The 22398-nt window shown below is 40.3% G+C and overlaps 2 protein-coding genes across 2 annotated transcripts in view; one reads left to right on the plus strand and one right to left on the minus strand.

Annotated features, from left to right (window-relative positions):
* The window catches only part of cbsa (cystathionine beta-synthase a), a 35208-nt gene extending 14800 nt beyond the window's left edge, over positions 1-20408 (plus strand). Inside the window, exons 4-15 of the mRNA XM_061889731.1 lie at positions 1163-1297; positions 1422-1501; positions 1582-1786; positions 1899-1990; positions 8405-8530; positions 8607-8691; positions 8791-8896; positions 9073-9150; positions 14866-15000; positions 15067-15175; positions 15348-15432; positions 19685-20408. Of these exons, the coding sequence (XP_061745715.1) occupies positions 1163-1297; positions 1422-1501; positions 1582-1786; positions 1899-1990; positions 8405-8530; positions 8607-8691; positions 8791-8896; positions 9073-9150; positions 14866-15000; positions 15067-15175; positions 15348-15432; positions 19685-19821 (1373 nt within the window). The 3' untranslated portion in view covers positions 19822-20408. The remainder of the gene's footprint in view (positions 1-1162; positions 1298-1421; positions 1502-1581; positions 1787-1898; positions 1991-8404; positions 8531-8606; positions 8692-8790; positions 8897-9072; positions 9151-14865; positions 15001-15066; positions 15176-15347; positions 15433-19684) is intronic.
* LOC133544430 (nuclear cap-binding protein subunit 2-like) lies at positions 9655-10472 on the minus strand. Its single transcript, XM_061889732.1, has one exon. The coding sequence runs from the start codon at positions 10391-10393 to the stop codon at positions 9920-9922; it is 474 nt and encodes a 157-aa protein (XP_061745716.1). The 5' UTR covers positions 10394-10472; the 3' UTR covers positions 9655-9919.
* Positions 20409-22398: the final 1990 nt, after the last annotated feature.

Consider the following 22398-nt stretch of genomic DNA (forward strand, 5'->3'; position numbering starts at 1 on the left):
GATGCCAAATCCAACCACTTTCATGTGGTATTGGACAGAAAGGAGGACTTTTTTTTTCCTCCATTTGAAAATGCGGACGTTATCAGCACCACTGTCTAATTCCAATCAATGCAAGTCATCAGAATCAAATACACCAACTTATATTCTTCATGAAAGAAAGGAATCTATGTGTGTTAAACATGCTTGTATTATCATTAAACACCATTAACTTGTTAACAAAAATGTCTCTTTCATAAATAAATACATATAAATTATAAATAGGAATGAGGTAGATCTCCTCGACTTGGTCAATTGAAAAGTAGCTCGCCTGCAGAAAAAGTGTGAGCGCCCCTGCTGTAGACAGATGAGACTAAAGTGGAGCTTTTTGGTAAAGCCCGTCATCACATTGTTTACAGAAAAAAAAATGAGGCCTTCAAAGAAAAGAACACCATCCCTACAGTCAAACATGGTGGAGACTCACTGAGGTTTTGGGTTTGCTTTGCTGCTTCTGGTACGGGATGCCTTGACTGTGTGCATGGTATCATGAAATCTGAGGACTACCAAATAATTTTGGGGCATAATGTAGGGCCCAGAAAGCTGGGTCTCCGTCAGAGGTCATGGGTATTCCAGCAGGACAACAACCCAAAGCTGTTCAAAAAGCACACAACAATGACTTAAGACAAAGCGCTGGAGAGTTCTGAAGTGACCATTAATGAGTCCAGATCTAAATACCATAGAACATCTGTGGAGAGATTTAAAAACAGCAGTTGGAAGAAGTCACCCTTCAAATCTTAGAGACCTGAAGCAGTTTGCAAAAGAAGAGTGGTCCAAAATTCTGGTAGCAATTTGTAAGAAACTCATTGATGGTTACAGGAAGCGATTGATTTCAGTTATTTTTTCCAAAAGCTGTGCTACCAAATTTTAAGTAGAGGGTACCGATAATTTTTTCCAGTCCATTTTTGGAGTTCTGTGTAAAATAATATCAGGTTTGGCTTTTTTCTTTTTGTGTTGTTCCAATGCAAACAAAATAAATAAATGTTAAGAAGAAAGCATTTGTAATTTCAACTGTTTTCTGGTAGAAGTGGTTTATTTATCTGACAGAAATGCAGGTGTGCCAATATTTTTGGCCCTGACCGCATATATGAAGATAATAGTTTGACAAGTTTTTTCCCCCATGATTTAGTGGCCAAGTGCGAGTTCTTTAACGCCGGCGGCAGTGTCAAAGACAGGATCAGTCTGCGAATGGTGGAAGATGCGGAGAGAGCAGGGATCCTCAAGCCAGGGGACACCATTATCGAGCCCACTTCTGGAAACACCGGTAAGTACGTGAACATGTTTGTGCTCACAAGTGTGTTGCGTTGCTCTGACAAAAGGTATTTCAATGAGTTAGAAGCGGCAGGCTTGCAAAAGCTTTCTCGTGTATGTGTTTGCTTGGTGTTCAGGTATTGGATTGGCTCTGGCCGCAGCTGTGAAAGGCTACCGCTGCATCATCGTCATGCCAGAGAAAATGAGCATGGAGAAGGCAAGTTATCCTCTTTACTTTTGTCACTTTTTCACCGGAGATGTTTTTTATGCAATCATATAACACACAAAACAATTCAGGTGGATGTCCTGAGGGCACTTGGAGCCGAGATTGTCCGCACCCCTACTAGTGCTCGCTTCGATTCCCCAGAATCCCATGTGGGTGTTGCCTGGCGCCTGAAGAACGAGATCCCGAACTCTCACATCCTGGACCAGTACCGCAACCCGAGCAACCCTCTGGCTCACTACGACACCACAGCAGAAGAAATCCTGGAGCAGTGCGACGGTACAGGACACCACTGAGATGATAAACATCTAATTTCTCCTTTGCCTTTGCTAAACTCTGACAGCATATTGGGATCCCCAAGTTACATATTTGATCCCTCTCTCTGTGACAGGGAAACTGGACATGCTGGTGGCAGGAGCCGGCACTGGAGGAACCATCACAGGCATTGCTCGCAAACTAAAGGAACGTTGCCCCAACATCAAAGTAAGTTGTCACAAGAGATTAAGGTAGGCCTTTTATTTATGTAGGCGACAAAGTCACATAGTACCATTGCCTTCGCTTCCACCAAGGATTCTTAAAATCTTAAATTAAGATTAAGTTTCCATATGAGTTGGGAAATTGTTTTAGATGTAATTATAAACGGAATACTATGATTTGCAAATCCTTTTCAACCCATATTCAATTGAATGCACTACAAAGACAAGATATTTGTTGTTCAAACTCATAAACCTTTTTTTTTTTTTTTTGCAAAAAATACTTAATTTAGATTTTCATGGCTGCAACACGTGCCAAAATAGCTGGGAAAGGGCATCACCTTTTCTTTAAACATCACTCAATAAACGTTTGGGAACTGAGGAAACTAATTGTTGAAGCTTTGAAAGTGGAATTCTTCCCCATTCTTGTTTTATGTAGAGCTTCAATGGTTCAACAGTCCGGCGTCTCCGCTGTCGTATTTTACGCTTCATAATGCGCCACACATTTTCGATGGGAGACAGGTCTAGAATGCAGGCGGGCCAGGAAAAGTACCCGCACTCTTTTTTTTATTAAGCCACGCTGTTATAACACGTGGCTTGGCATTGTCTTGCTGAAATAATCAGGGGCGTCCATGATAACGCTGCTTGGATGACAACATATGTTGCTCCAAAACCTGTATTGACCATTCAGCATTAATGGTGCATTCACAGATGTGTAAGTTACCCATGCCTTGGGCACTAATGCACCCCCATCCCATCACAGATGCTGGCTTATAAACTTTGCGCCTAGAACAATCCGGATTGTTATTTTCCTCTTTGTTCCGGAGGACACCACGTCCACAGTTTCCAAATATAATTTGAAATGTGGACTCGTCAGACCACAGAACACTTTTCCACTTTGCATCAGTCCATCTTAGATGAGCTCTGGCCCAGCGAAGCCTAGGGCGTTTCTGGGTGTTGTTGATAAATGGGCTTTGCTCTGCAGAGTAGAGTTTTAACTTGCACTTACAGATGTAGCGACCAACTTTAGTTACTGACAGTGGTTTTATGAAGTGTTCCTGAGCCCATGTGGTGATATTGTTTACACATTGATGTCGGTTTTTGATGCAGTACCGCCCGAGGGGTCAAAGGTGAAGTGAAGTATATTTATATAGCGCTTTTTTCAAGTGACTCAAAGCGCTTTACATAGGGACACCCAATATCTAAGTTACATTTAAACCAGTGTGGGTGGCACTGGGAGCAGGTGGGTAAAGTGTCTTGCCCAAGGACACAACGGCAGTGACTAGGATGGCACAAGCGGGAATCAAACCTGCAACCCTCAAGTTGCTGGCACGGCCACTCTACCAATCGCTTACGTGCAGTGATTTCTCCAGATTCTCTGAACCTTTTGATGATTTTACGGACTGTAGATAGTAAAATTCCTAAAATTCCTTGCAATAGCTCGTTGAGAAATGTTGTTCTAAAACTGTTCGACAATTTGCTTACAAAGTGGTGACCCTCGCTCCATCCTTGTTTGTGAATTACTTAGCATTTCATTGAAGCTGCTTTTATACCCAATCATGGCACCCCCCTTTTCTCAATTAGCCTGCACACCTGTGGGATGTTCCAAATAAGTGTTTGATGAGCATTCCTCAACTTTATCAGTATTTATTGCCACCTTTCCAAACTTCATTGTCACGTGTTGCTGGCATCAAATTCTAAAGTTTATGATTATTTGCAAAAAAAAAAAGTTTATCAGTTTGAACATCAAATACGTTGTCTTTGTAGCATATTCAACTGAATATGGGTTGAAAATGATTTGCAAATCATTGTATTCAGTTTATATTTACATTTAACACAATTTCCCAACCTATATGGAAACGGGGTTTGTACATCGCTGTGTGCTGAGGGGGCAGTACATCTAAGAAGGACAGCTCCAGACTGGAGAAACTGATCAGCCGGGCCGGTTCTACGATCGGAATAAAACTGGACTTACTGGTGACGGTGGCAGAGAAGAGGACTGTGGAAAAACTATTGAGCATCCTGGATGATGCCAGTCACCCTCTGCATACCGTTATCAGTAGCCAGAGGAGCCTGTTTAGTGCTAGAACTGCTTCATCCCAAGTGCAGGACTAATTGACTAAAAAACTCCTTTGTCCCACACACCATTAGACTGTACAACTCCTCTCTGGGGCGGGGGGCGGGAAATACTAGGATGACAGGGGATGCAAAACAATAACAGTGCAATACTTTTTCGTAACATGGTCTCTACTGCCTAGTTTTTTCTTGCTTCCATTTATACACCCATTATTTACTTTTTACTTTTTAAATTTGATCTCCATTCTGTACATTGCTGCTAGAATTTGAATTTTCCCGAGGGAACTCTCCTGAAGGAATCAAAAAAGTACTATCTATCTATCCTATCTATGCTATCTATCCTATCTATCTTATTTATCTAAAATGAATATAAGCATGCAGCATTTAACAAACAGACTGATGCAATGTTGTCTATCTCTTCAAAGCATACAACTAGAGGGTTTCCCCTGATTGATTGTGGCACACTGCCACACCTTAAAAATGAAGTTTTTTTTTTTTTACATGAAGTGAAGTAAATTATATTTATATAGCGCTTTTCTCAAATGACACAAAGCGCTTTACATAGTGAAACCCACTATCTAAGTTACATTTAAACCAGTGTGGGTGGCACTGGGAGCAGGTGGGTAAAGTGTCTTGCCCAAGGACACAACGGCAGTGACTAGGATGGCAGAAGCGGGAATCGAACCAGCAACCCTCATGTTGCTGGCACGGCCACTCTACCAACCAAGCTATGCCGCCCCCCATTTGAAAACAAATGTAAGTATTGTATGAATGGGTATAGTTGATTAATGATTTCTATGGATGTTCTCATTCATCCAGGTCATTGTTTTCTTAGGGCATTCAATAGATCACAACTAGACTGTTCGTTTTTTTCTTAGAAGACGTTTCGCCACTCCAAGTAGGCTTCATTGGTTCATCCTCATATACTTTGATTGGTCAGATCTAGTTTTAAACTTAGATTGTTCAGATCTAGTCTCGCGACTGGTGCCAAAACCCCAAATATTCATACTCCAACACCGGGTGAGTGTTTCTGAGCAAGGATGGTTTCGCCCTATCGTAGTGAGCAAAACTGTTGAGATGCACACTATCAATCCTACTGTCAATTAGGGCTGGGCGATATGGCCTCTTTTTAATATCTCAATAGTTTTAGGCCATATGGCGATACACGTTATATATCTCGATATTTTGCCTTGGCCTTGAATGAACACTTGATGCATATAATCACAGCAGTATGATGATTCTATGTGCCTACATTAAAACATTCTTGTTCATACTGCATTAATATATACTGTATATGCTCATTTTAAACTTTCATGCAGAGAAGGAAATCAAAACAAAGCGAATTGACCAAAACTGTATTTATTAAACAGTTATTAAGCAATGGCACAAACGTTCATGTCATTTCCAAAACAGAAAGTGCAAGATTATCAGAGACATTTTAAGTGTCAAATAAAAATCAGCTGTATATTAGGAAATCAAATAGTGTGCATCCTTCGCTATGTGGTAGGTTACTACGGACGTTATTAAATTTTGTTGTTGACTATTTTTTTCATACGGTGTTGATCTGGAAATAGATAGTACTTTATTTATTCCGTCAGGAGAGTTCCTTCAGGAAAATTACAATTTTCAGCACAATCCCATTCAAGATCAGACAAACATTACAGGGAGACAGAACAGGATCGCTGCCGGGTCTGCCGGCTTCCAGCGCCCCTTACAAAAAAGATGAGATACAGGTAAACAAGGGAGGGGGAAATGGGAGAAAAAAATAGAAGATTAAAATAAAATAAAAATAAAAAAATCGGTCTTAGCCTAGGCCCTGGAGTGGGGGTGCAGACTGAGGCCAAGGGGGGAAAAAAACAAAAACAAAAAAAAAAAAAACAACTTATAGCCATAGTACACATCCCTCTTCCATGTGTGTAAGAGGGAAACATCAAACATCAAAGAACACAGAGGACATTAAAGCAGCAGAAATGTTTGCTTCGGCATTTTGATGGTGTGTGCGTGTGGCACCGAACGGAGATGTTGACACGCGGAGTAAGCACTCTTCATTCTCTAGCAGGTGACTTTTCAAATGATGCTACATATTAGCAGTAATACTACTTTTTATAGCAACGCTTTTACTGCATTATTGACTTATTATGGTTGTCTGTTTGACATAGTCCCACTTGAAGCCAAACCACTGCCAGACGATGGACCCCCTGTTTTTCTTGGGAATTACTTCTTCTTTCATTCGCACCTTCTTTCTCTCGTATTACCACTTGCACGGCTCTGCTTGCATCACAGCTAACGTTACCCACACTGCTACCCCTCTGCTCAGCGAGGGCGTATACGTATGTGACGTATGACGTGACGTATGTGTGCTTGCTGTCTGTGAGAAGAGCCCGCAGTTAAAAGCGATTGCGTGAGAACGTATACTCGAATATCACAATATAGTAATTTTCTATATCGCAGAGACAAACCCGCTATATATCGTTTGTATCGATATATCCCCCAGCCCTATTGTCAATGCTTAACGGCAGTTTTAAATGGAATATCCCCTTGTTAGTATTGAGGTTTTGAGTGGCAGAACAATCGCTCTGGATCGAACACATTATTTATGCACTATTGGCCATAAATAGTTTAAAAACATTCCAAATATACAAATATTCCTTTTATTTAGAAAAACGGGCCTGATCGACCGTAGAACAGAGTTATTTTGGTTAGTAAATGCATCTTTTGTTGAAGCTTGTGAAAACTACCCACATTTTGACATTACTACCGACCGTAACGTCTTAACTTTCGAACCTCCGTTTAGACATCTCTGTGTGGATTGGTGGGTACAGTGGCTGGGCCAGCAACTTGAGGGTTGCAGGTTCGATCCCCGCTGCCGCCATCCTAGTCACTGCCGTTGTGTCCTTTAGGCGAGACAATTTACCCACCTGCTCCCAGTGCCACCCACACTGGTTTAAATGTATATTTTAACAAGTATTTTTAATATTTTGGCCACTGCAACATATAGACAGTTTGGACAGGAGCACTGTGTTTGATTATAGAAAAATAAAACACTACTTTAATGAAGTGATTCTTTGGTGTACCCACTAGTGTTACACGTAGCACAGTTTTTAATCACTGCCATAATGTTTTGAGCTGAGAATTTATACATGTAAAGAACTAAGTCTGACAATAAAATCTGATGGCGAAATAAGGTTTGATAATTTACACATGTAAAGCATTGCGGCAAAATAAGGTTAGGCCATTGACCTCTAGTCTGAATTATGTTTTTGTCAGTAAAATTATAACACTCAACTGTAAAACCTAGTTTAATGACAGATAGAGTATGACTATGAAGATTAGATTAGATTAGATTAGATTAGATAGTACTTTATTTATTCCGTCAGGAGAGTTCCTTCAGGAAAATTACAATTTTCAGCACAATCCCATTCAAGATCAGACAAACATTACAGGGAGACAGAACAGGATCGCTGACGGGTCTGCCGGCTTCCAGCGCCCCTTACAAAAAAGATTACATACAGGTAAACAAGGGGGGGAAGAATAGAAGATTAAAATAAAATGAAAAAAATCGGTCTTAGCCTGGGCCCTGGAGTGGGGGTGCAGACTGAGGCGAAGGGAAAAAATAACAACAACTCATAGCCATAGTACACATACCTCTTACATGTGTGTAAGAGGGAAACATCAAACATCAAAGAACACAGAGGACATTAAAGACATTAAAGCAGCAGATACAACCAGACACTTCTACATACAGCTATGGATAAAAAGTAAAATAAACATATACACTGTGGTGGCCTCTGCGGTGTTCCACGCCATTGTCCGCTGGGGAGGAGGGAGCATGGCCAGAGACAGAAGCAGACCCAACAAAGCAACCAAGACAGCCGACTCCACTCTCGGCCAGTGTCCAGTCCGCATGGATGAGCGAGGATACGTCCAAAGTGACTGAGGTGTCCGACACCTGCTCACCCAGTCGAGACACCGCGAAGCCTCTCCGTCCCAGCGCTCAGTGCTAGCTCCGCAGCCCTGCCCCCTCATCCGCATCTCCTCCAGTCCCTCCAAACAGACTCTGGTGTGGCAGACACCCAGCAGCTGGTCTCCATGGCCAAAAGGCTCCCGGGAGGCAGATCCAGAAGTCCACAAAAAAAGCCCCACAGAGGTCACGAAAGTGCCACCCCTTGTCACACAGTCCCAAAGGGTCCCGGACCAAAATGCAAAAAAATATAATACCACATGAAAACAAGAGGGAAACACAAAAGGATGACACAAGAGCACAGAGCTCCTGCCTACAGCAGCCACTACAGCAGCGCCATCTTGGAAAAAAAAAAAGCAACACTAACCTGTATAATCTGGTCTGTAGATTGTAGGTGTGGACCCAGAAGGTTCTTGCCTCGCTGAGCCAGAGGAACTGAACAAGACGGACAAGACCCAGTATGAGGTGGAGGGCATCGGCTATGACTTTATCCCCACGGTGCTTGACAGATCAGTGAGTTCCACCACGCTTTTCTTCTTATCTTCTCCCTTGCTGGCTTCATTCATGGAAGCAACTTTGATCTTGTCAGGTTGTTGATACTTGGTATAAGTCCAACGACGAGGAGTCCTTCAACATGTCTCGTATGCTAATCCGGGACGAGGGCCTTCTGTGTGGTAAGTGCGTGCAGCTCCCAAGCGAAACCATAATCGGTGCTTGGAAGTACCAATAAATGTAATCTTATCTTGGCAGTGAAATTATTGTCTGTTAAACAGGAGGGAGCTCTGGCACCGCAATGGCAGCCGCTGTAAACGTTGCCAAAGAGTTGAAGGAAGGCCAGCGCTGTGTTGTCCTCCTGCCAGACTCGGTCCGAAATTACATGTAAGAGTTCAGCCCACACCCCTAACGGGTGGTAAAGTGTCTTTTGTGATTACCGGGAAATCTTTTGTATGTTCGTACTGTCATGTATCTGATAATGAAGGAACATAATGTTAGGTTTGTGTTATAAATATTTGGCCCGCAGTTGTTGTCAACTCAATTATAATTTTTTCTGCTAGGTCCAAATTCCTGAGTGACAAATGGATGGTACAGAAGGGCTTCCTGAGCGAGGAGGACCTCTTGGTGAAAAAACCCTGGTATGGAGAATGTCACCGTTTCATTATGAATTATATTTTCTGGAAATCAGATTTTTCACACTGTTGAATTTGGATTAATCATGATTATTCACGGATGGTACTTAGTGTGTGAATGTGAGTGTGAATGTTGTCTGTCTATCTGTGTTGGCCCTGCGATGAGGAGTCGACTTGTCCAGGGTGTACCCCGCCTTCCGCCCGATTGTAGCTGAGATAGGCGCCAGCGACCCCGAAAGGTTATAAGCGGTAGGAAATGGATGGATGGATGGTACAAAAGCCTAGCTTAACTTATTTGTGGTACTTTTGCTGACAACATACTCTCAGCCAGCGTTTGTTGTCCACTGCCCGTTGTTTGGTAGCCTGCAGGTTCCTCAAAAACATGTTTTGTTTATAGATGCCATTTTTTTTTTTTTTTTTTTTTTTATTGAGTCATGTATATCGGGTAAAAAAAAGAAGCAGATTTCCTTTGTTCCTTCTGCAAATAATGTTAGACAAGACACGTTGTCTCACTTAAGCCACAGCTTCATGTTATGATAATGAACACATGAGTGATAACCCGTCACAAGGATAGTGAATATTTAAAGGGGAGGCAAAAATTCTCCTTGTCGAGGGTCAAGTCAGTGCTTGTTTGCTATTGTTTCTTCCAAAATAGTATTTAATGTGTGGTGACTTACATGGTGGCAGTGCGGGGCACGCACAAAAACTAAATTGTCCAAGGCCGAAGAATTGCGTCATCGCAGGAACAGACTTCTTATTTACAAGCTACTATGGATTAGACTCGGTGCTGCTTAGCCAACTTTCCATAGCCACCTCTGGCTGGGTCGTAGTCCTGCCTGTATTCGTCTCTCACCTGTCCTCCAGACTTGCCACGACCATACTGTCGTCCTTCCTTAAAGCCAATGTCCCAGTCTGTCCTGATCATACGGTCATCGAGTCGTGTGCCATTGATGAAGCGCATAGCATGTTCTGCATCTGCCCTTGTGTAGTATTCGACAAAGCAAAAGCCGCAGGCCGTCTTCTTTACCTTATCCAGACCGATGATGATGCGCTTCACGTCTCCACTTTTAGAGAAGAGCTCATGTACCTGCTCCTCTGCGGTGTAGAAGGAAAGGTTCCCAACATACAAAGTATGACTCAATTCCAGGAGCTTCTCCTGTTCATGGCACATACCCTTGAAATGTTGGTCTCTGTAGTTGCTGAAATCGATGTAAGAATCACTATTTAGGGCATTTAGTTTCACAGACATGGTGGATTAAAAATAAAAGAGCACAAATGTTGTTCTAGTTCTTTCCTTGGCGTCTATGGTAAAGAGGTCCGTAGGACAACAAGGCCTATAGATGCCATTTTAAACTTATGATGCGGTAATATATGCAAATTACCTTGCTTTTTTCTAAAGTGCTGTCAGGGGTGGATTTTGAAGTGATTATTTGCAACAGTCAGCGTCGCCTCACTTATTTATGCAAATAGAACCATAGGGATGTACATCTCTTGTGTTGGACGATTCGATACACATCTCGATGCATGGGTTACGATGCGATTCAAAAACGATTTATTTATATATAAAAAAAAGAACGATTCGATGCGATTCGATTTAGTGTATGAACGATTCATTAAGATTCTATGCGGTGTATGATTCATTAAATTTAATTCGGCGTAGCGCAGTGGAAAAGTGGCCGTGCACAACCCGGGGGTCCCTGGTTCAATCTCCACCTAGTACCAACCTCGTCACGTCCGTTGTGTCCTGAGCAAGACACTTCACCCTTGCTCCTGATGGGTGCTGGTTAGCGCCTTGCATGGCAGCTCCCTCCATCAGTGTGTGAATGTGTGTGAATGGGTAAATGTGGAAGCAGTGTCAAAGCGCTTTGAGTACCTTGAAGGTAGAAAAGCGCTATACAAGTACAACCCATTTATCGTTTATTTATTAACATTTATTGATGGACACATTTTTTTTTACACCACAAAAGCACACCTTCCTGTGCATACACTCCTCACGTTGGAGGATAAATAGTTAGGCCCTTGGCACCAAGCGCTCAGACTAGATCTGTCCAAGCTAAGTCTATGAGCATTAACCGATAAACTACTCGGATGAGAGGCCAAACGTCTTCTAAGATAACTGATCAGTTGAATGCCATGAGAATACCAATAACCTAATGAATGAAAACAGCCATTGGCACATTCTTCTTCAAATATAAAAAAAAAGCACATATTATGAATGTGAGATGCTTCCAGTATTTTTTTAAACACACCATATATCCCCAAAGATGTTGGATAAAGTAAAAAGGCACAAACACTTCCATCCATCCATTTTCTACTGCTTATTCCCTTTTGGGGTGGCGGGGGGCGCTGGCGCCTATCTCAGCTACAATCGGGCGGAAGGCGGGGTACACCCTGGACAAGTCGCCACCTCATCGCAGGGCACAAACACTTGTCACATGTATTTCTTTTCCAAGAGTCATGTCAAGTCAGTGTCGCCACAGACGCCTACAGGTTCTAGCCAATGGCTTAACTGAAGGCGGGACTTGCGGGACAAGGATGGGAAGCAAGTGACGTGTGTTGTATAGTTAAAAGGGGAAAGGAAAGTTGTCGGAAAAAAGCGCGAGACACGGAAATGTAGCCCTCTGTACGAGAACGTTGCATTTTGTGAAACAAAGAAAGACAAACTGGTAATCTGTCTGTTCCGCTACTACTTGGAATGTTACAATATTGATGGACCGCACTGCATGGAGATGGTCCGCAGGTTTTTGACGTTACTTATCTTGTGGGTAATAATTTGGCGGATGGCCGTGACTCTCGCGTTGTTTTAAAGATTAACTGTCCACTGATTGCTAGTCTCGCATGGCACCCGGTCCTTGTATTCTCGTCTCTCTAGTTACATACTATAAGTCTGTGTTTTTCAACCACTGCGGCCGTGAAATACAGTCTGGTGTGCCGTGGGAGATTATGTAATTTCACTTAATTGGGTTAAAATATATTTTTTGCAAACCAGTGATTATAATCCGCAAATGTGCCGTTGTTGAGTGTCTGTGCTCTCTAGAGCTCAGAAGAGTAACTGTTAGGGGTGTGGGAAAAAATTTATTCGAATTTGATTCGCAATTCTCACGTTGTGCGATTCAGAATCGATTCTCATTTTTTTTAAAAATCGATTTTTTATTTTTTTATTTTTTTATCAATCCAACAAAACAATACACAACAATACCATAACAATGCAATCCAATTCCAAAACCAAACTTGACCCAGCAACACTCAAAACTGCAATAAACAGAGCAATTGAGAGAAGACACAAACACGACACAGAACAAACCAAAAGTAGTGAAACAAAAATGAATATTATCAACAACAGTATTAATATTAGTTATAATTTCAGCATAGCAGTGATTAAAAAGCCCTCATTGACATTATCATTAGACATTTATAAAAATAAAAAAAAGAACAATAGTGTCACAGTGGCTTACACTTGCATCGCATCTCATAAGTTTGACAACACACTGTGTCCAATATCTTCACAAAGATAAAATAAGTCATATTTTTGGTTCGTTTAATAGTTAAAACAAATTTACATTTTTGCAATCAGTTGATGAAACATTGTCCTTTACAATTATAAAAGCTTTTTACAAAAATCTACTACTCTGCTTGCATGTCAGCAGACTGGGGTAGATCCTGCTGAAATCCTATGTATTGAATGAACAGAGAATCCTTTTAAAAATAAACTGAAGGTGAGTGCCGCTAAGAAAAGGCATTGAAGCAAAACGAAACTAAAACTGGACTGGCTGCAAAGTAAACAAAAAAGGATGTTGGGCGACAGCAAAGACTTACAAGCACGTAGAGCAGATTGCGTCCACAAAGTACATCCGTACATGAAATGACAATCTACAATGTCCCCACAAAGAAGGATTGCGCCTGCACAATTTAAATAGTCTTGATTGCGAAAACAAAGTCGGTGCGGGGAATAGCATTCAAAGAAGACATGAAACTGCTACAGGAAAATACCAGCAAAATAGGAGCGGAAGACAAGAACTAAACACTACACATAGGAAAACACCAAAAAACTCAAAATAAGTTACGGCGTGATGTGACAGGTCGTGACAGTACACTTACTTTGAGACAAGAGCTATAGTGATGCATAGTTGGTTATGGTTTGGATTCATATCCAACAATTGCGAGAACGACTTTTATTTGTCAATATTGGCTGCTGAGTTAAATTTTTTTATGTTTTCTGCTGGTAGAGTGCCTCAGAATTTTTTCAATTAAAAAAATGTGCCTTGGGTCAGAAAAGGTTGAAAAACACTGCTATAAATAACATAGCAAAAAAAGTCACTCTTTTCCAAAGAACCCTGACTTTAGTGTTTTTAAAGAAAATAACTGTCAACTGATTCATAGTTTGGCGTGTTCACCAGTTTGTGTCTACACTCGATTAACCTAAAGATTCACAACTGAACCTTGTCAACTGTAACCGGTCATTCAGTCCCATCGGTTTATTGATAACAACCCTACCTACGCCACCTTTCTGGTAACCATCCGTGGTTAAAATAAAGGAGCACGTATGCTCCCAATCTGCCTCTATACTTTATCTTTCCAATATTTTCTCATTAATCACATGCGTTAACTCGTTAATTTTGACAGTCCTAATTTGAACATAACATTCCTACTAAGCCTGGGCGATATATCGGTATACACGATATATCGCAGGTTTGTCTCTGTGCAATATAGAAAATGACTATATCGTGATACTGCGATGAGGTGGCGACTTGTCCGGGGTGTACCCCGCCTTCCGCCCGATTGTAGCTAAGATAGGCACCAGCGTCCCTTGCGACCCCAAAGGGAATAAGCGGTAGAAAATGGATGGATGGATATATCTTGATATTCGACTATATGTTCTCACACAGTTGCTTTTAGCTGTGGGCATTACGCTACAGGCGTTTCCCCACTCTTTCTTGTCTCTCCTTCTCACAGAGACATAAATAAGCGCACCTTCTTACATACGTCATGTGTGCAACGTCACACGACCTCCCCGAGCAGAGAGGTAGCTACATGGGTAACATTAGCTGTGATGCTAACGGTGCGTTGCGAGTGGTAATATGAGAGAAAGAAGATGCGAATCTGGTAACAAATGAAGGAAGAATTAATTCCCAAAAGAAACACCACGGGATGCACCGTCCAGCGGTGGTTTGGCTTCAAGCGGGAAAATGTTGAACACAAAAAGTAGCATCACCGCTATTTGATTTCCTACTATGCAGCTCATTTTTATTTGACATTTATTGAAATAGATTGTGTGACATCATGCACAAAAGTGCACTTTACTTGTTTTAAACTATTGTAGTGGCGTTCTGTACAAAAAGTGCACCTTAATTTAGTGTTGTTTTGACATGTGATCTTAGTGACATCATGCACAAAAGTGCACTAATAGCTTGTTTTAAAATTTGTCTGACAATCTTGCACTTTCTGTTTTGAAATGACATGAATGTTTGTGCCACTGCTTAATTACTGTTGAATAAATACAGTTTTGCTAAATTGACTTAGTTGTAATTTCCCTCTCTGCATGAAAGTTTAAAATGAGCATATATTAATGCAGTATGAAGAAGAATGTTTTTTCAAGGCTAAGGCAAAATATTGCGATATATATCGTGTATCGTGATATGGCCCAAAAATATTGAGATATTAATAAAAGGCCATATCGCCCAGCCCTAATTCCTACACAAATGTTGTGGTCTTGTTGGTCAGGTGGTGGAATCTTAATGTGCAAAGTCTGAACCTGTCGGCGCCGCTCACTGTCCTGCCGACTGTCAGCTGCCAGAGGACGATTAAAATCCTCAAGGACAAGGGCTTCGACCAGGCACCTGTTGTGGACGAGTCAGGGTGAGTATTCTGGAAGAAAAATAAGAGAAGACTATGCCGTGTTTGTAATGCCACGTGTGCATGCAGGTTAATCCTGGGCATGGTGACTTTGGGAAACATGCTGGCCTCCATACTTGCCGGGAAAATCAAGCTGTCAGACCCAGTCAACAAAGTGCTCTACAAGCAGTTCAAACGGGTCAGATTAACATCTTGTGTTTGGTTGAGAGTCACCTAGATAGTTTTTTGTGAATTATAAACCAAGTTCTAGGTTATGTCGGTCTGTTTGAAACTTAGATTTTTTTACTTGATAGCATGTCTATTTTTTTGCCAAACTCCTCTAAAATATTCTCCCTGTTTTATGATTTTAGATCCGTCTGCTGGATAACTTGGGAAAGTTGTCCCGCATTTTGGAAACGGATCACTTTGCCTTGGTGATTCATGAGCAGATCCAATGTAAGTTGTCCAATCACTCTGGCGCCCACTACTGGAAGTATGGAAGAAGTACACTTGCCTCTTTTAGGTTCCCCTAGTAAACAAAGTAAAAGTAATTAGTCATTGATTTTTTTTTTTAGTAAGTACTTACTTTGCCATCAGGTTTATTTCTTATGTAGCATATGCTGTATTTACACATTTAAATACATAATGGGAAGAGTAGGCCTAAACCCTGCATTGTGATATTCATTGCAACCACTTGCAATAATGAATTATATCACAGTATATTAACTGCCGTATATATGGTAATATAGCCGTTTCGGAGCAGGTTTTATAGGCCTTAAGAAACTCTGTATTCATTGTGCAGAGCTGTATATTATATATTGAAATAATTGAAAGCTGAAATATTGAAAGCTGTATATTATATATTGAAATAAATCACATAAATTGGCGTGGCGCAGTGGTAGAGTGTCCGTGCGCAACCCGAGGGTCCCTGGTTCAATCCCCACCTAGTACCAACCTCGTCACATCCGTTGTGTCCTGAGCAAGACACTTCACCCTTGCTCCTGATGGGTGCTGGTTAGCGCCTTGCATGGCAGCTCCCTCCATCAGTGTGTGAATGTGTGTGAATGGGTAAATGTGGAAGTAGTGTCAAAGCGCTTTGAGTACCTTGAAGGTAGAAAAGCGCTATACAAGTACAACCCATTTATTTATTTATTTAAATACAAGAACATCATATTTGACTAATTCTGTTCAACAACTTGCAGCAAGTTTTATCCCAAGACCGCTACCGTGTAATGAAACGGAAGATTCACCCTCATCTTTTCACATGACACTGGCTAATCAAAACAAGATACATTAAATTATTAGCCATATGATCAATTCAAAAGTCCATTTATCCATCCATCTACCTTCTTCCGCTTATCTGAGGTCGGGTCACGGGGGCAGCAGCCTAAGTAAGGAAGGCCAGACTTCCCTCTCCCTAGCCACTTCGTCCAGCTCCTCCTGGGGTATCCAGAGGCTTTTCCAGGCAACGGGGAAGACCCAGGACACAAAAATACTTCATTGACATTATCATTAGACATTTATAAAAAAAAAAAAAAAGAACAATAGTGTCACAGTGGCTTGCACACTGTGTCCAATATTTTCACAAAGATAAAATAACTCATATTTTTGGTTCGTTTAATAGTTAAAACAAATTTACATTATTGCAATCAGTTGATAAAACATTGTCCTTTACAATTATAAAAGCTTTTTACAAAAATCTACTACTCTGCTTGCATTTCAGCAGACTGGGGTAGATCCTGCTGAAATCCCATGTATTGAATGAATAGAGAATCCTTTTAAATCGGGAAAAAATCGTTTTTGAATTGAGAATCGTATTGAATTGGAAAAAAAAAAATCGATTTTCAATCGAATCGTGACCCCAAGAATCGATATTGAATCGAATCGTGGGACACCCAAAAACTCGCAGCCCTAGTAACCGTGTAATACTCTTTCATATCAATAAGTGGCATCAGGTAGCTAATTGCTTTGTAGATGTCAGTAACATGGTTTGTCGTGATCACAATATGCGGGAAGCAGCATGCATGTAGGCAAAAATGTATCTAACACTTAAACCAAAAATAAACTAAAGGTGAGTTACGCTAGGAAAAGGCATTGAAGCAAAACAAAACTAAAACTGAACTGGCTGCAAAGTAAACAAAAAAGGATGTTGGGCGACAGCAAAGACTTACAAGCACGTAGAGCAGATTGCGTCCACAAAGTACATCTGTACATGACATGACAATCAACAATGTCCCCACAAAGAAGGATTGCGCCTGCACAACTTAAATAGTCTTGATTGCGAAAACAAAGTCGGTGCGGGGAATAGCATTCAAAGGAGACATTTCTTCAATAAAAAAGCATGCTGCGATATTATCAAAACTCATCTTACACTCAGTAAATCTATACATTAAAAATGATGAATTCCCACAAAGTTCTAAAACAGCTGTTGTGACACCAATTTTTAAATCTGGTGCAGCAGGTGAGGCATGCAATTATCGACCAATTTCAATTGTGCCTGCGATTTCAAGGTGACTGAACAATTGATGACCCGTTTAGAGGAAAATAATTTACTAAATCCTAAACAATTTGGATTCCGGCCCAAACATTCTACTGAAATGGCTGTGTGCCACTTCACCGAAATGATCAAACGTAGTTTGGACAAGGGTAAATATGTTGGAGCAGTATTTTTCGATTGGAAAAAAGCTCTCAATCACAAAAGTTTTCATGACAAAATAAAAACAATTTAATATATCAAAACAAACTATAAATTGGTTTAAATCATATCTTGAATTGCGAACACAATGTGTTCTAATAAATGGCGTAACATCGGATGTAATATATTGTGATCTGGGTGTGCCACAAGGATCTATTTTGGGCCCGCTGCTTTTCAGTATATATATTAATGACCTCCCCAATATTTGCACAAATACCATCTGCCAAATGTATGCAGATGATACAATCGTTTATGTGGCAGCCGACACTCCTCAACAGGCTTCAGATATATCAAACAGACTGCTTTCTGAAGTGTCAACATGGCTTCACAATAAGTTTAACACTAAATTATAACAAAACATTCTCAATGTGTTTGTCTTTGAAGACACAATCATTTGAAATTTAGGTCAACATTAATCAAAATAAAATAGAGCAGGCAAAGGAATTTCAATATTTGGGTGTTGTTTTGGACCTTAAGCTAAAATTTGATGGCCATATTCTAAAAATGACTAAGACCATAAAAAGAAATATAATCTGTTTCAGGTTTATTAGACCTCGTTTATCTGTTCAAGCTGCACAAGTTTACATGCATGCAATGGTTTTATCCCATATGTCTTATTGTGCCATGGTCTGGCGACAGGCCACGAGATGTTCTCATTATATAAACAAACACTAAAGGTATTTGACCAAAAAACAATGAAGCATCATCACTGCCTTATTACTGTCTATTGTTTAAATGTACGCCAGTGAAAATTAATTTCCCCAAAGGGGCCCAATAAATCTAAATCTAAAACCCATTCAGTCACGTGGAGAACATTCAGACTCCACACAGAAAGATCCCGAGCCCGGGATTGAACTCAGGACCTTCGTATTGTGAGGCACATGCACTAACCTCTCTTTCACTGTGCTGTAATGGTTCCATCAAAAAGGTTCTCTGTGGTAGCGGGGGGTGCATATTGTAGTGTCCCGGAAGAGTTAGTGCTGCAAGGGGTTGTGGGTATTTTTTCTGTTGTGTCTATGTTGTGTTACGGTGCGGATGTTCTCCCAAAATGTGTTGTCATTCTTGTTTGGTGTGGGTTCACAGTGCGGCACATATTTGTAACAGTGTTAAAGTTGTTTATACGGCCACCCTCAGTCTGACCTGTATGGCTGTTGAGCAAGTATGCTGGCATTCACTTAAGTGTGTGTAAAAGTCGCATATATTATATGACTTGGCTGGCACGCTGGTTGTATGGAGGAAAAGCGGACGTGACAACATATTGTAGACAAAGCTAAAGGCAGTGCCTTTAAGGCACGCCCCCAATATTGTTGTCCGGGTGGAAATTCGGGAGAATGGTTGGAAAATCGGGAGAGTTGGCAAGTATGAGTATTAGCAGCGAATGCAGTGTTACAGCGGCTCTGCCCCTGTATAGTACCGGCGGGCCAGCTCTAATGTTAATTTGATATTGCCTCAAGGGCCAGATGAAATTGGGCCCGCGGGCCAGAGTTTGACACCCATGTATTAATACATCACTAAGCTTTAGAACTTTGTTGTGAAAATCTCCTTCCGCGTCTGTGGGAACGCTGCCCACCCACACTGCTTGGGGGCTCGTCCAAGCTGCTGTGATTTACACTACCATAGTAACTAATTCGATGACTATAGTAACTAATTAGATTACCATAGTAACTGGTATATCATCCATAAGCGCAGATTCCAACCATTGAAATACTTTGTATAGTTCACGACTTACGGTCGTTAGAAAACATCACTGCACATCATAATGTCAGCTACACTTTCCATCTTAAAGAAATAAAAAAATTATTTGGGAATGCCCGGCGGGCCAGATTGAAAAGCTCAACGGGCCGCATGTGGCCCCCGGGTCTTAATTTGCCCAGGTATGCTCTAATGTCTCATCAGTGTGTGCGTGTGTTAAATTGCAGCTAAAATTATTTCAGCGGCGGCGTACGCCACCACCTGTGTAACTAAGTATAAATCCACTTCCTCCTCCTCTCATCTGTTCTATTTCCATTGCAGACTTGACAGACGGCTCTCCTAGTCAAAAGCAGATGGTCTTCGGGGTGGTAACTGCTGTCGACCTGCTCAACTTTGTCACGATGCGCGAGCGGAGGGAGCGTTCTTTCTCAGAATCCACGGAGGAGTTGTCAATGTGAAGGGCGCCATAGCACAATTGTACAGTTCCTGCAGCAACGTAACACACTCGGCTCTTCTCCATTAGTTAGTCGCAAGTATTATTTTTTTGTTAATATCCTTAAGGGTTTTGATTAAGATTCCTTTTTTCCATTTAATCATGTTTATGTTTCTGTGTATTATAAAGTTTGTTACACCGTTCATGTAACTGGGGATAGGGGCATTTACTCTCAAGCAATTCGCTGTTACAAAGTAAATCTGCTTGCTGTTAAACTTTTGTTTAATTAAAAAAAACCTTTACTATCATCTTCACAAATATTTTGGGTTTTTTTTCTTGCAGAATGAAGACACTTATGCCATGAGAGTCCAAAATCCAGATTTTGACGGGTTGGCATTTATTTTAGTTGATAAATATTACAAGTTACATTGTAAGTTGTCTGCTGCTTGTGCTTTGAGTATAAATAGTCAAATAAGATTGTGTAAAGGTTTTTTTCCTACTTTCAGCACAGTGCCAGTAATTTGAAGTGTTGGGAGGAAAATACTTTTTTTTCTGAATTTACTCAGCTTACTGTAATGAATGTGTATGTTTTAATAAAGGTTACAAACCGTATTTTATGCATATTGGTCATGAATTGTCCAAAATCTAGATGAGTACATTATTTGTGTTTTGTTATAATGTAAAAAGAAAGAAGCAAAAAAGTAATAACACTTGCTTTTACTTTCTTCCAGCAGGACAATCAAAGAGTAGAGAAAGCTACCGGATCAAGTTTAGACCACAACCCCATTTAGGGCTTGGAAATGTGATCAAGAGAAATATATATATATATATATATATATATATATATATATATATATATATATATATATATATATATATATATATATACATATATATATATATTTATTAGGGGTGTGGGAAAAAATCGGTTCGAATACGAATCGCGATTCTCACGTTGTGCGATTCAGAATCGATTCTCAGTTTTGGAAAAATCGATTTTTTTCCTTTAATTTTTATTTATTATTTTTTATTTTTATCATTCCAACAAACCACTACACAGCAATACCATAACAATGCAATCCAATTCCAAAACCAAACCTGACCCAGCAACACTCAGAACTGCAATAAACAGAGCAATTGAAATGAGACACAAACACGACACAGAACAAACCAAAAGTAGTGGAACAAAAATGAATATTATCAACAACAGTATCAATATTAGTTATAATTTCAGCATAGCAGTGATTAAAAAACCCTCATTGATATTATCATTAGACATTTATAAAAACAAACAAAGAACAATAGTGTCACAGTGGCTTACACTTGCATCGCATCTCATAAGATTGACAACACACTGCCCAATATTTTCACAAAGATAAAATAAGTCATATTTTTGGTTCGATTGATAATTAAAACAAATTTACATTATTGCAATTAGTTGATAAAACATTGTCCTTTACAATTATAAAAGCTGTTTTGAGAAAATCTACTACTCTGCTAGCATGTCAGCAGACTGGGGTAGATCCTGCTGAAATCCTATGTATTGAATGAATACAGAATCGTTTTGAATCGAGAATTGAATCGAAAAAAAAGATAAATTATTGAATCGTGACCCCAATCGTGGGACACCCAAAGATTCACAGCCCTAATATTTATATATACATACGTGTGTGTGTGTGTATATATATATATATATATATATATATATATATATATATATATATATATATTGTAGGGACGGCGTGGCAGAGTGGCTGTGCGCAACCTGAGGGTCCCTGGTTCAAATCCCCCCTAGTACCAACCTCGTCACGTCCATTGTGTCCTTGAGCAAGACACTTCACCCTTGCTCCTGATGGGTGCTGGTTAGCGCCTTGCATGGCAGCTCCCTCCATCAGTGTATGAATGTGTGTGTGAATGGGTAAATGTGGAAGTAGTGTCAAAGCGCTTTGAGTACCTTGAAGGTAGAAAAGCGCTATACAAGTACACCCCATTTATCATTTATATATATATATATATATATATATATATATATATATATATATATATATATATATACATATACATATATGTAAGTGGGAGAGTGGCCGTGCGCAACCCGAGGGTCCCTGGTTCAATTCCCACCTAGTACCAACCTCGTCACGTCCATTGTGTCCTGAGCAAGACACTTCACCCTTGCTCCTGATGGGTGCTGGTTGGCGCCTTGCATGGCAGCTCCCTCCATCAGTGTGTGAATGGGTAAATGTGGAAGTAATGTCAAAGCGCTTTGAGTACCTTGAAGGTAGAAAAGCGCTATACAACTACAACCCATTTATCATAATTTATTTATATATCGAATTGCATTCTGTTTTAGTTACTTTTGGGTTTAAAAACCCCTTGCGCTGTTTTGTACTGTTTTTGTACCTATTTTGATTATTATTTTTTCTCAATTATTGGTTAATGTTGCGATTTATAAATAAAGGTTTATTAAAAAAACAAAAAAACATGTACTCGTTTTATTATTATTTGATTGTATGAAAATGTTGAATATTATAAATAAAGGCTTTAAAAAGAAAAAAAAAACCTGAATTGGGACACAGCTATAGCTGTGGTTCTCAAATGGGGG

Source organism: Nerophis ophidion, linkage group LG27 (genome assembly GCF_033978795.1).
Source record: "Nerophis ophidion isolate RoL-2023_Sa linkage group LG27, RoL_Noph_v1.0, whole genome shotgun sequence".
NCBI classification, from domain to species: domain Eukaryota; kingdom Metazoa; phylum Chordata; class Actinopteri; order Syngnathiformes; family Syngnathidae; genus Nerophis; species Nerophis ophidion.